Raw genomic sequence first — 15220 nt, forward strand, 5'->3', positions numbered from 1 at the left:
TTTTGTTGCAGATTTCCAGTGGTCGACGTGTGCCTCAGTGTGTTCTTGCTTCCTGGCTTGCTCCCCCCCCCCCAAAAAAAAAAACTCACTGGGTTTGTATGCGTATATATATGTATGTTATGTGTATGCGTATGTATGCGTATATATATGCATATATATCAAATATAGTAATAATGCACATATATATGCCTTAGGTTTTTACCGGCATGGTATCAAACATTAATATGTGTGCAGACAAGGAATAAAATAATAAATTAAAAAAAAAAAAAAAAAAAAAAAGGAATACAATATTATTCCTAATTCTTTTCATGACATCATTTAAACTTTATGGGCGACAGAAGATAAATAATCAGGTATGAGTGTTTTTATGACTTTATGAAAAATAAAAAAACACAAACTTGTGTTTAGTGATTTTTAAATGTCATAAATAAATCTCCCTCATGGACTGATCAGAACATGAAAATAAAACTAGCGCTGTCTTCTCTGTCTCGTTTCATCCCTGTAAATAATATATGGGAGCTTATTGTGGCAGTTTAATAGTAAAACTGCCTTCCATGTATACAAAAAAGGAAAAAAAATAAAGCTAAAAATAACAGCTAACCAAGAGTGTGTATCAAAAGAAGATAAACAAAGATAAACAACAGTTTGAAATGAAAAAAAAAAAAAAAACCTTGATTGTTGTTGTTATTGCCCGAAGGACATAATAAATACAAAGAAAAAAAAATTCCATTGCTTTTTTCTTGGTGAAGATGTTAAAGGGTTAATGTTGTTTGAAAAGACAATAAGGGCTTATTTTCAATACTTCTCAAATGCAGATGAATTATAGAGAAGAGGTCAATGATGGGGAGCAATGGTAAAATGGAAAGAAAAAAGGCCAAGGTTCTGATCATCTTTATGCCTTGATCATAGCAGAGAGTGTAACATCTATAGGAAGTGGAATGAATGATCCATGTTCTTTCATGCTGCAGACTCCAGCATCCATCTCTGATTGGATTTTGGGTGTTGCAGTTGGACAAAGACCTGAGAGACATCATCAGAACTGGGGCGGCAGGAGACTGTGAAGTCGAGTGACTTCACAGATGGTGAACTGTTGGCTACATGTTTCACATGGTCTCATGAGGAGGTTCACCTGTTCTAGCTATCCACAAGTTTCTCACCTCAAGTTTATTTTAATTCAACTCAGTTTAATCTACACTGCAACAATATAATTTCCCTTCAGGGATTATTATTATAAAAATAAATCTTTGTTTATAAATGTCATAGCAATTTGCTCCCCACAGGCAGATGTGATCGGGCTAATCTTTCTGTGTTTGTTGGTTGTGACTGAGACACAGACACGACTTCTACCTTTAGGATACGACATAAAACATTCCTTTTTAATAAAGCTTATAATGGGGGATGGCTTCTGTGATACACATTCTCCTTGTCACTATGTCATTAATATTGTTTATCTTTCCTTTCATTATAGGTCAAGAAGATTGCTGTGCTTTCTGAGTCTGCTTCTCCTGAAAGTTTTTACTTCCTGTTATTAAGTTCCTCCTCCTCATCCTCCTCTCCAGTGTTGCCAAATTACTTATTACTTGTTCAGGATTGGAGATTGCAAGTTAGGCTGTGTTGTATGTTGTATGTTGATTTGGATTCTACTGTATTAGAATATATATCTGGATATAATTGTATTTATTATACTGCTTTTAAATTGTCAAACTGTGTTTGCTTTCAATATAAAGTGCCTTGCATTGACTTTGTGAATTTGTGCTACACAAGTAAAGTGAGATGAATTGAAGAACTGATATACTGTATGATTGCACATGTCCAAAATTAGACATAAGAACATATAATTTTAAACAAATGAGACGTAAAAGAGCTTAACTGAAACGTTAAACAATCATACCAGGTTACCACCACCAGCATTTCTGCTTCAATAGTTCAAAACTTGGTCAAATATAATCCAAACATATTAAAACTACTATTACTTTATCATCAATAAGATAAAATGTGTTTACGACATAATGTAATACATAGAGAGACCTTTACAATTTGTGATTGATAATTATGAGTGTTAAGATCTTTCTCCAAAGTTGTTTTACTCTGGCAGGAAAATGTGATCGCAAAATGTCAATAACAATTAATATTTGGCTTCATACAAAGTATCACAAATATGGAAGTGTAAGATGCTGTGTATTGCCAGCAGGAGATCTCGGGAAGCATGATGGGAGTGTTTGCATCCATATCAAATAATAACCTGCACTGATTGTTTTAAAGTGTAAGTGCAAATACGTAGTTTTAACAGGCCAAATGTGCGCTTTACAAGAATATGTTGCAGCATCTCATGGCTAGACAGTTTATAAAAGGCAACACTGTTGAAAGGATCCTGAGTGTGCTTCTAAGTTTATTTATTCATTCATTCATTATGTATATTGTGTTCCTAATGTCTCTGGGTTACCAAACAAATTCCGCTGTGTCTCTGATACAATGACAATAAAGTATTTTCTTATCTTATCGATCTTATAATTTAAATACCAAACCAGCTCAAATATGGGATGCATGAAATATCTGATCGTTGACTTCAGTTGGTTTTCACCATCTCTCCTCTGGTAACCACTGCAGTTATGTTTAAGGGAAAATATTATGAAATGACAAAAAAGAGGTGTAAGGTTGAAATGTTATATTTGCCTGTGTAAAGTGACAACCAAATCTAAAACTCCAACCTCATACAACCATATCACTTCATTCATCTAAAAAAATATGTCATTCAGTTATCCGCTTAAATCGGGCTAAATCTAGAGACCTCTGAGGCTACATGTAGTTTGGACGTAGGAAGTTGGAAAAACTAAACTAAACTAAACTAAACAAGAAAAAACTTACATTTCCTTGAACGGCCACTATGAGCTCTCTCCAACGTTGAAGCTGTGGATATATAAACTGTATATACATAGTGTCAGTTGGCCATTTTGTAACTGACTGCCAGATGTGATTGTTATGCCATTTTCCCTTTTTGGGATTAATCATGGTTGGGCAGAATCAGTTCCTGCCAACACTGGCTTCAAAGCTCCTCTTCAGAGTTAGTGTCGAGAGTGTTTTGTCCAGTCTTCTTCATACAGTCCATCATTTCAACCTAATTTCACATTATGCTGAGGAAAATCTTTCCATCCCTCTAAAACCTGCTGCTGTGGACACAAGTTAAAGATGAGGTGGACAGGAGTCCTCCTGCTCTGTATCTCTGAGGTATTGTTTATCTATTTATTTTCATTAACCAAAGCACGTAAGACATTTCATTAAAACCAAAGAAAATTGTGTCAGCTTTTGAGAAAAGAGCTTAATATTTCTCTTTTAAATATCTTTCCAACTGCAAATTGCACTCTGGATTATTGGACAAATTTTCATTTTTTTCATTTCATTTCATTTAATTATTTATTCAAACAGGTTAAAACAAAAACAAAATAATCAGAATACATAAAATGTATATACCAAAAAAAAAACAAAGAAAACCATAAGCAAAACAAAGCAAATTAAAAAGACAAATCTATATGTAAATAAATATTTCCTGTTTGAAAGGGTGTAGGATGAAGTTTCAAAAAACTTTTCTAGTCCTACCCCTTCTAATGTTCTGTTTTTACAATGTATTCATTTCACAGAATTCCAAAAGAAAAGCATAAAAGGAAAAAAGAAAGAAAAAGTGGTTCAGCTGAGCAAGGCACTTTGGTCATTGGCTGTCAGTTCATGTGTCCATTTCCGTTTTGTATCCATACAGAGTATTGTTTTTAAAGATTCGTTTGAACTTACTTGGTGAATTACATGATTTCATTTCATCTTTACAGTTGTTCCACAGATTAACTCCCTTCACTGATACACAATGGGTTTTGATGTTTGTTCGTACATGCTGTTTTTTAAAATTGCATATTCCCCTGAGATTGTGTTTATTTTCTTTTATTTGAAACAACTTCTGGATGTCTTGTGGCAACTGATGATGATTTGCTTTGTGCATGATTTGTAAAGTTTTGAAGTCGACCAGATCCTTGAATTTGAGTGTTCTCAGTTTAATGAAGAGTGGGTTTGTTGATTGTCTAAAGGCTGCATTATTTACAATTCTTATTGCTTTTTTTTTTTAGTTTGAATATTGTATCCGTGTTTGTTTTATGTGTTCCCCCACACTTCCACACAGTAGCAAAAAACGAATTAAAAATAATAACAACAAGAACAACAATAATAATAATTATAATTATAATAATTATAATAATTATAATAATAATTATTATTATTATAATAATTATAATAATAACAAGTGTTAAAAATAGACATAAACTGACCATAAAGTCAAAGAGCATAAAAAAATCCACAAAAAGTGTGCCTTAAAATGACCAAAAATAGTCAAAATAAACCCAATATAATCAAAACTGGCCAATCATAGTAATAATCAGTAATAATGATCATGATCATAAACAACATGATTACTGTTTCTTTTAACTGTACTGTACTCCTTTATTTGGCAGTTCTTATCTTCTTGTTTTTGTTGCAGATTCGTGTCTGCTAAATTGCCAGTGTGGGGGATTTGAGTTGGTCACAGAAGTGTAACATATTTATACAATATGTCATTATTGCCACCCATGCGAAGGAGCAGCAGTGGCATCGGAAACGGACTGTACCAACAAGTAAAGGGGACGCCGGAGGAACCGAGGCATCCTTTAAGTGTTAAATAAAACATTTACTTTCATGTATGACACAATTTTTACCCATATGAAGCAAAGACACAAAGTCAATACTTCTAATAATTAGTAATCAATACGTTTTTGTTGCTGTTTGTCACCCTTCTGGGCAGGTCTCTCCTCTGGAAACCCCCCTCCGGTGAAAGCCGCGGTGCCCGCGCGTTGGTAGCGACCGTCATCCTGCCTGACCGCCCGGTTTTTTTGGAGAGTCGAAGTTGGCAGAGGGATGTTCCTGCGATGATGGCGCTGCAGCTGAGGACCGGGGATGCAGCGTACTACCAGAGTGCACAATACTGCCGAAACTACACTCCTCCGCCCGTGCGCTACGGTGACAGCAGCCATTATCTTGCGCGCTTGCCAGGTAAGGAGAGGCTTGCCAAATAGGGAGCCAGGAGTGTCATGCACTAATGTGCAGGGATTGAGGAAAATCTAATGAAAGGCGGTTTGCAGATGGCTCAGGGTTGCCCTGGTGTTGGTGTCATCATCTTCATCATGTCATGCTGCACACCAGCGACCATTCTGTTCAGCATCGGCTGTGGATGCTGCGGTGCACAACAATCTGAAGCCTGGTTTATGGTTCCGCGTTAAATCGACGCAGAGCCTACGCCGTAGGGTACGGCGTAGCGGTGCGCGTCGCCGCGTAACTTACGCCGTAAGCTTTGCGTTGGTGTAACGCGGAACCATAAATCAGCCTTGAGGGTGTCGATACCCTGATGTCTCTTGCTCCGCATCTCCTGCTGCCTGGCTGTGACATAAACCAGTGCAAATGGTCCATGTCCTCAAGAATGGCATGTCTGTCTCTCTGTGGCCAGAGAAAGTGGGGAGAAATCTGCTGTTGCACCCAGTACTCGAGTTGTAAAAAAAAAAATCAGGGGGGATGGTGGATTTTATCATATGGGGACAGATAATTTGTGCTACAAATATAATATATTACAAATAATAGCAGTGACCAAAACACCTGCAGAAATCCTGCAGGAATGACATAGCAGCAGTTAAATGCAGCCTTCTGTAAGCTTTAAATATCCACTGGGCTTACATCAAATACATCAAAACACAACAATAAAAAACAGTTTTCTGAACTTATCAATATGACTCTGTCCTTCACAGGATAAGTAAAATGGATCACTGCAAAAACTCAAAATCTTAACAAGAATATTTGTCTTATTTCTTGTTAAAATGTCTCATTTTAGTAAAAAAAAATCTTATTACACTTAAAACAAGACTCATCACTGGAAAAAACTACAATTTTCACCTGTTTCAAGTAGATTTTCACTTAAAATTAGAAAAATCTGCCAGTGGAACAAGATTTTTTTGCTTGTAATGAGAAGATAAATCTTGTCCCACTGGCAGATTTTCCTACTTATTTCAAGTGAAAATTTACTCAAAACAGGTGAAAATTGTCAAATAAGTAATTTTTCTGCTGTTTTTTTTCTGGTGATGACTCTAAATGTTGAAATAGCAGTAAAACCACATTCATTGATGAAATGGCATAAGGGATGGAAAGGGGGGATGGCAGTTTTACAGGGGGGATGATTTTGACCGTTTTTATTTCAGGGGGGGATGCCATCCCCCTTCATCCCCCCTCAACTCGACTACTGGTTGCACCCACTCCAGCCTTTTCCACTGCTTCTGCTGACGATGACATGTGGCAATTGTACTACTAAAAAAATGCTTCTTAATGCACAAGCCAAGTCTCTGATCAACGCCTTTTTTGTAGATTTTAGCCACTTTAGGCCAAATGTGACACGAAAGCTGCACACATATACAGTATGTGATTTCTTGCAGGGTGTGAGTGATCAATCCATTTGATGACATCGATCCATTTGATTCACGCCATTGATGAGAAGTTTGTCATCTTCAAATAGATTTCCCTGCTATGGTGTATTAACTTCATTACAGTTAAGATGAAGGTTAAGCAGCAACTGATTGATGGGATAATCAGCAGAAAATATAGCCTACTCCTAATCCAATAACTCAACTTTTTAAATGTATTAATTAAATGTAGTTTACCATTTAAGTTTTAGGTTTTAAGAACGATATGATTGTAGGTATGGCTGTTTCCCACCAAGACATCCCGCCCTCAGAAGATGGCGCAGGTAAATCTGTTTTATCTAAGTGGGTAATGCATAATAATCAGTAATAGCAACATGATGCAAAGGCCAGATGACTAATGCTCAGAGGCCTTGGAGAAGAATAATGCTCACTTTATGCAGTGGGCCCTATTAAAGTGCTCTATTAATATGAACTCTTCTCCAAAAGACAAGGCTCGGGGAAGGGGGGGGGGGGGGCTATAGGCTTTACTGCAGTGGTACAGTAGATGAATCGCAAAGTACAGTGAGAATCGTTTGGCTTGATTTTGCTGGGAACTGTGCTTGTCCGGTGCCCAGCTAAGCAGATGGAATAAGTGCAGGAGGCATGTGCTTCTCATCGCTCCATAATTGATGTGACACAACGCAGCAAGGCAAGAGAAACTCTAGAGAAAATGAACACTTGGCCTATTTAAAGATTCTCAGTGGAGGCCATGTAATTAAAAGGTTTCAAGTCATGAGTGTTTTGTTTCTGGGTTCTCAACCAAGCAATCTCCAAACTCCTGAGTCGAGCTCAGTAACATCTAACAAGTGACTAATTCATGAATAAACACTGATTCTTTTTTTTTTTTATACCAGTTTGACGGGTTCTTTTAAGACTCTGAAAGGAACATCAGTAAAAAAAAAACTCAGTGCTTTAAGACTAATGATCACCTTGGACTTCAGGTAACGTCATACGAGCCTGTTTTTGACTTGCAAACTTGGTAGTTTTCCTGCTTAGCTTCAAATTCAAGAAGGGAAATGTTTTTTTTTGACTTTGCTGCAAAGTCTTCTGCTGCGAGCATGTGACTGTGTTCTGCAGCTGCACAACATCGGCAGAGTGGCTGAGAAGTGTCACGGGTAAGGTGAGGACCCAGAAGCTGCACAGGCAGGTGGGATATCAGTCGGTAATGACCTTTATTATTCACTGCAGTCTTTAACAGTTTATACAGTGGCGGGATGAAAAGTCTTGGCTCAGTCATCTCCTGCCAGATCAGGGAAGGAGTGAGCCTGGTGTCGCTGACTGAAGGCAAAGCCAAGAACTGGTGGATTACTGTACGTAGCTGGCAGACAGGTCCAGTGGGGAGCTGTGTGTAACCAGGAGGGAATAGGTGAAACTCGTGGTTGAAGACAGAAGGCTGAGCTAATATTCATGGCAGAGACGAGGCAGGCAGTCTGGCAACAGGTGATCGGTCCGGGGGGAAACCAGCTGGAAAGACAGGCATCACACAAGAACAATCCGGCACTGAAGCAGAGACGGGAGCAGACTTAAATGCAGCCAGGGCTGCTGTCACAGGTGTGGAGAGTTGGGCTGATGAGGAGGCGTGGCTAACAGGTGAGTGGAGTTAGGGTTGCCACCTTTCAGAAATAGAAATAAGGGACGCCCCGATTTCAGCAACGCAGACGCCAAAAAAAGGGACATCCCCAAAACTTCTAAACTGCATAGAAATATATATATATATATATTTTATGCAAAAAAAACAAAATGCTTTGATTTCAAGTTTAAAGTGCCTTAATAGCATTGAACTTGCATGACTGTACAGACAGCCAACCATAAAAGTTATTTTATTTCAATTTCTTCAACTGAAAAGGGGAAACTAATACATTACATAGTCTCTCATTACATGCAAAGCAATATATGTTAAACCTTTATTTGTTATAATTTTGATGATTGAATTGTTTATTGATTTCATAAAATGTTCACATTTTTTGAGATTTTTTATTTGGGGTTTTCATAAACTGTGAGCCATAATCACCAAAATTATAACAAATAAAGGCTTGAAATATCTCACTTTGAATGTAGTGGGAAATAATACATTTGTTTCACCTTAAGTTGAATTTACTACGAATAAAGTTTTGCAATATATTTATATTTTCCGACCTTCACCTGTATATTATGACATAAATAAATAAGAGCATAATATGTGTCTGTATTGGTTCAATACGGAACGCAACTTTTAACTCCCAATTACGTAACAAATCCGTATTTCAAGGGACGGGTGGCAACCCTAAGTGGAGTGGTACCAGCACACAGGAGATGAGCAGACTGTGACAAGTAGAGGTGGAAGCTAAGTTCAAACGATCTCTTTAAGTTTATGGGAAGCCTAGCGGTTACATAGGTGGGTTTGGTTTTGGAGGACCCAGGTTCAAGCCCCCAGGATGGCAACCAAGATAAACCACCTTGGGCCCCTGAGCAAAACCTTTTACCCTAATTTCAATTCCAAATTTAATTTTATGTCTGACATTCAATGACAATAAAGTCTTTCTAATTGCTCCCCGGGTGGTGGAATAATGGCAGCCCACTGGTCCTAGTCTAACTAGTGATGGGTTAAAAGCAGAGGACACGTTTTGGTGTGTGTTTCGATATAAACTGAAAATGAATAAAAGATAGACACTTCTGCTTTTTTGGGAACATTTATGCTTAAAAAGAACCAAAAACCATCTGAAAAAAGTTCAAGCCACGTTTTGCTTATTGTCTTATACTATAATATTGGAAATATATGTATTTATCAATAATTTTGACATTTTTTTGGGGAAAAATTATTACCGGATATGATTTCCAGGTTTCTGTCTTGATATGGCGATATAAGCTCTGGGGCAAAATATATATATATATATTTTTTGCTTGCTATAAAAGTCAACTGTTTTCTCAAATGAGAACAAAATAACGTTCAAGATGAAGTTCAATTTCTCTCAGATTCTGGTGATAGTTGCTCACAATAGCCGCCTGGATCATATGAAGATGAGTTAGAAGAACTTCAGTAAAATCCAGTGATTTTACTGAAGTTTGTCTGTATTATGAATTGAATTCTGGTTTGAGTCAAGTGTGAAAATGTACTTCATATTCCTACATATCATCCTTTTTGGGACAGAAGGTTTTATTAAACAGAAAAATCTAACGGGAATCGGGCATTACAGGAAAAATAAAGCTGTTTGCTTCCTTTGTATCTTGACTTCTAAACCAGATAGACCATAAGAGCTGCAAGTTGCGATCATGTTCTGAGTATGTAACTATGGTGCCTTGGATATGCGGGGCTTCAAGTTACAAATCTTGAGGTTCTCTCTGTTTGGTCTGACAGTGAAAGTAAAACTATAGCACATGATAAATATAAACAAAGACATAAATATAGTACCTAATATATGCTGCTGCAGAGACTGATGATGAAGATAGCTGAGCTTGTCTCATACACCAACACTGGGGAAAATAAGTATTCAACTGAAGCACAGATGTATCCAAAGGTGTGATTTTGAATTAGGTTTTTGGGAACTCTTTTAATGTCTAAAGCACCTACATATTTCAATTTTTCATGTTCACTGCAACATCAAAACCGTGTTTGTTCTGCTGCTTTTTTTTTTTTTTTTGTCTGTCTTTGATATTTAATCTTCCGTGTGTTTGATGTTGCTGCAGCGCACTCTCATCTAATGAAGCGTGTTAGGATTGTCTCTCTTTAACTATCCCCCCACTGACTCACACTGACCAATAATAACCTTCTTCTTCTGTTTACTACAAATAAACCGCTGCTGTACTAATGAACTACAGCATAATGAGCTACAGCCACTCCTTATGGAAGTTTGGGGATATTTCCAAATAAGGTGCTCCAAAAACCTCCATGAAAAAAATAACATCCATGACGAGGATATATTAAGACACTTTTACTAGTGGTGAAATTTATTTATATTTCCGTTTGCCAAGTGACCTCACTTCAGTGGCGCTGTGAAGTGCCTCCACGGCTCATCTTGCAGTTGACATGACTAACCATAAGGTCAGTGCGTTGTCCGGCATACCTTTCTCCTGAGGTCGGCCGGGCCAGGTGACAGACAGGCAGCTGGACACACTGGACAGACAAGCTGACAGCGAGCAGCAGTCGGAAACACAAACACTCCACAGTGTTATTTTTGGTTTGTGATTCACTGCTATCGGGCGTCCGGTTGGATTCCAGATGAAAGCTCACAGCACACTGGGTTTGGATGCAGCTGCCGGCCTACGAGGAGCCTGGTCGCACACAAATTAACACACAATGCTTCATTTGGACCACCCAACACACACAGTACACCCTTGCACACACACATACACACACACATACACACCGTATCAACTTGTCCAAGTCGACTTTCTCCAGGCTGCAAGGATTTTATTGTCACTGCCCCCATGTGTGTGTGTATATTTGATGTCCTGTATGCATGACTGCAGGCACTGCAGGCTCTGCCTGATCTTTGTGATGTCCACTGGAGTGTGAAGCTCCTCTGTCCAAGAAAGCGTTTCTGTTCACCCGTCTCTTTACACGCCTGCTGCTTCGGGGCTTCAAGAACTCCGCTCCGTCCTGAATCCCCATGCATCTGTCAATAGACAATAACTCCTTCATAAATTGGACACATTTAATAACTTTCTAATTCAATGGACATTACATTTTTTTATATTTGCAAAAGGATCAATATGTTTATTGATTCTATGTTGGTGTAGCCATTTATTGATGTGTTACATTCTAAGTAAATTATATTTTAGCAAGAAGGCTTTTTTTTCAGACATATTTTAAAATGATCAGAATTAATTTTCACACAAAACCTTGATATTCTCGCCATGACTCCGATAAGGATCACAGCCACTTCAGCTGCTCTGCAGCTCTGCACTGAGGCAGATACCATCAGCAAACTAACAAACCCCTGGGGGTGTTGAATGTATAGATCTAACAGAGTTTATCATTTCACTTTACTGTCAAAGCTTTCTGGCCTTTGTTTAACGCTTTTGGAGTCCTAAATTTATTACAGTCCATACTGTGAGGATACGGGTGTCATTACAAAGTTTTGTGTCACTTTTTGATAGGGCTGTTCGATTTTGCCCAAAAATTAAATCTCGATTTTTTTTCTCAAAATACGATTTTCGATTACGATTACGATTATTTTGTGAATTGACAAAAGGCAAAGAAATGATTTCAAATATGCTGTTTTTTTATTGAACATTTGCCCCATTGGGCTTTAAGTGCAAACTTTGCTCTTATTAAACCAAAAATGAATGAATAAAGTGCAAAACTCTGTAAAATAAGTTGAAAAAAAGTTTTAAAAAATATAATAAAATATAAAGTTTTATCTCTGAAAAAGAAATCAGCAAATCAGCACTTGCAAACATACAGTAAGTCAGTCATTACATTTGCTATTCACATTTGCAAGTTTTTTGCAAGGAACACGAGCCGGTCTACCGCATCTGTGTCATCGAGTTTCACGTTTTAACATCGTTCTAATTACATAATCGCGATTACGATTTAATATCGATTAATCGAACAGCCCTACTTTTTGAGAAAAAGCAAATCCTCATGGTGTTACTTGAAGATGAAAGTTTACGTCGTCACCAAAGTCATTAGAATATGTTATCTAGGAACAATAAACAACTGCACAGAACAGTTCATGACGATCACTAATAAAAAAGAATAAAAGAAAAGTGAGAACTTCCTTGTATTATAAGCTTGTTTGATTCCCACAGGTCCAGGAACCATGCTGAAGCCTCCCCTGAGTCTCTTCAGCCATCCCCAGCAGCCCTTCCACCACATGGACGCTCTGCGCTCTTTGGGACCTCCACCAATGGTGCCTACCCAGCCTCTTGGCCTACCGCCCATAGCCCCTTCTCAGGCAATTGGACCCCCAACCATGGCTCCTGCCCAGGGTCTGGGGTCTCCTCACATAACTGCCACTCATCCATTAAGGCCTCCGCCCATCACCCCTCCACACACCTTAGCGCCCCCTCCATTACCCCCAGCTCAACCACTGGTGCCTGCGCCAATGGCACACACTCTGGGGCCCCCACCGGGAAATCCTGCACAAGCACTAGTACCTCCCACCATGGACCTCTCACAACCGCTGGGGCCTTCTCATCTGAACCCTGTCCAAGCACTGGTGCCCCCACCTGTAGTGGTGCCTGCACACGGCCGATTTCCCCTCCCTCCAAGTCCCTTGTCGTCATCTCCCGCTCCAGGCCCCGACCCTTCGCAGATGCCCCCGAGGCCACCGGGACCGGCCATAATCCCGGCGCCGCCAGGGTCCAGACTCATCTGTGGTCCTCTCCCAGGTCAGGCAGCCCTGACCAGCGAGCAGCCGCAGGACGAAGGCTCCTCTCTGGGGATGGAGGAGCAGGAGGACTCTCTGGGGCTGGAAGAGCTGTGTAAACCACTGTACTGTAAACTCTGCAACGTTACACTCAACTCTGCTCAGCAGGCACAAGCTCACTACCAGGTGCGTAAAGATCCACATTCACATGTATGGAACTAGGGCTGTTCGATTTTGCCCAAAAATAAAATCTCGATTTTTTTCTCTCAAAATCCGATTTTCGATTACGATTACGATTACGATTACGATTATTTTGTGAATTGACAAAAGGCAAAGAAATGATTTCAAATATGCTGTTTTTTTATTGAACATTTGCCCCATTGGGCTTTAAGTGCAAACTTTGCTCTTATTAAACCAAAAATGAATGAATAAAGTGCAAAACTCTGTAAATAAGTTGAAAAAAAGTTTTAAAAAATATAATAAAATATAAAGTTTTATCTCTGAAAAAAATAATCAGCAAATCAGCACTTGCAAACATACAGTAAGTTATATTTCCAATTAAATAAAACAAGACATTTTCTAATTAAACTAAACTGGGTCTTTGCATGCTAAATAATAATGCAACCCATGAAGGAGGTAGAGGTGTGTAATGTCAGTCATTACATTTGCTATTCACATTTGCAAGTTTTTTGCAAGGAACACGAGCCGGTCTACCGGTGGCATGTTCCAACGCCCCCTCCTACACTAAAGAGCCTCTCCGATGGGGCACTTGTCGCAGGTATTGAGAGGTATTTCCATCAATCATTAATATGGTATCAATCATTAATATGTGTGCAGACAAGGTTAAAAAAAAAAAAAAAGTTAAAAATCGATTTTACGATTTTCACGTTTTAACATCGTTCTAATTACATAATCGCGATTACGATTTAAAATCGATTAATCGAACAGCCCTATATGGAACACGTTAATATGCAGGAACCACAACATTATGCCTCTTTGTTTTCAGGGAAAGAACCACAGTAAAAAACTTAGAAACTTCTACGCCGGTAGTAAACAGCCACCAGCCATAAGGATCCCAGAAGCTCTTGAGGCAGCCGGCCAGACGACTGTCAGTTCAGGATCCAGCGACGGTGACGCAGGGAAACAGGTCAGGCCTTCCCCTCAGCATCTCAACCATATAACCTGATCATTGCAGCTTTTCTTGAGGAGGTGGGTGTGCTAGTTCTACGGTGGCCTCTGCTATTTGAGGAGGTGGGAAAGGACTGCAGAATAACTTTGTTTTATTGGACAGTCTCATCTTCCTCTGAACACCCAAGTAAACAGTTTATTAAGTCTGTCTAACATTCGGCCTTTTTAAACAGTTTACAAGGTGCCTATTTATATTTCAGAAATCAAACGTGAATAAAAACCTCAAGCAAACACCTACATGTTAAACTTTTACGTGACATATACTGTATTTGCAGCTGTCCAATTTTCCAGTTGTCAAGTATGTAATGTTTTGTCTTTCAAAATAATATTTTTCTTTAGGATAATCATTTAAATGACTTGCCTTTCATTAATTATTGTCGACATATTTTGTTTTTCAAATTAAAAATCTAGCTGGTCTGTGCAAAAGATTTCTTTATTTTACTTCTTAACCGTCCCAAACTATTTTTTTTTTCTTTTTCTTTTCGTTCCTTTCTTTCACATTGTTTACTCCCAACCTCAACACACTCATCGCAAACACTGCACCGCTTTGTTCCATGTCTGCAGGCGTTGTATAAAGGGGCGCCCCGGGTCATCTTGGCCACAGAGAACGACTATTGTAAATTGTGCGACGCCTCCTTCAGTTCACTCGCAGTCGCACAGGCTCACTACCAGGGCAAGAACCACGCCAAGAGGCTGCGCCTGGCCGAGGCCCAGCAGAACTCCAGCAACATGTGGGTATACATGGACACATATTGGCTGCGTTGGCCACTGGACTTCATCCCTATGAAACTTTATGCAGGCTTATGTCTTACAAATGAGTTTACTGCCAAATTAAAAATTAATAAAATAGTTTGCTAATTTGTAATTACGCTTAAATGTGGTGAGAAACAAATCACATTAACATTGTTAATATAATTCAAAAATATATGCCTGAGACTTTATTGAGGAATTTGGCTTTTGTTACTTGCATTTGTTTTAACCCTTTAACCCTTGTACTGTCTTTGGGTCAAGGGAGGGTGAAGGGAGAAAAGAAGGAAGGAAGTAGGAAAGGGAGGAAGGAAGGGAGAAAAGAAGGAAGGAAGGAGAAAAGAAGGAAGGAAAGAAGGAAAGGGAGGAAGGAAGGAAGCAAGGAGAAAAGAAGGAAGGAAAGAAGGAAAGGGAGAAAAGAAGGAAGGAAGTAGGAAAGGGAGGAAGAAAGGGAGAAAAGAAGGAAGGAAGTAGGGAGAA

The 15220-nt window shown here is 38.9% G+C and overlaps 1 protein-coding gene across 1 annotated transcript in view; it reads left to right on the top strand.

Moving 5' to 3' along the window:
* The first annotated feature begins 4930 nt into the window (after positions 1-4930).
* The window catches only part of zmat3 (zinc finger, matrin-type 3), a 33562-nt gene continuing 23272 nt past the window's right edge, over positions 4931-15220 (top strand). The window contains exons 1-4 of the mRNA XM_061738629.1: positions 4931-5064; positions 12246-12991; positions 13812-13952; positions 14558-14724. Coding sequence (XP_061594613.1) covers positions 4941-5064; positions 12246-12991; positions 13812-13952; positions 14558-14724 — 1178 coding nt within the window. The 5' untranslated portion in view covers positions 4931-4940. The remainder of the gene's footprint in view (positions 5065-12245; positions 12992-13811; positions 13953-14557; positions 14725-15220) is intronic.

This window comes from Cololabis saira, chromosome 13, assembly GCF_033807715.1.
Source record: "Cololabis saira isolate AMF1-May2022 chromosome 13, fColSai1.1, whole genome shotgun sequence".
NCBI lineage: Eukaryota > Metazoa > Chordata > Actinopteri > Beloniformes > Belonidae > Cololabis > Cololabis saira.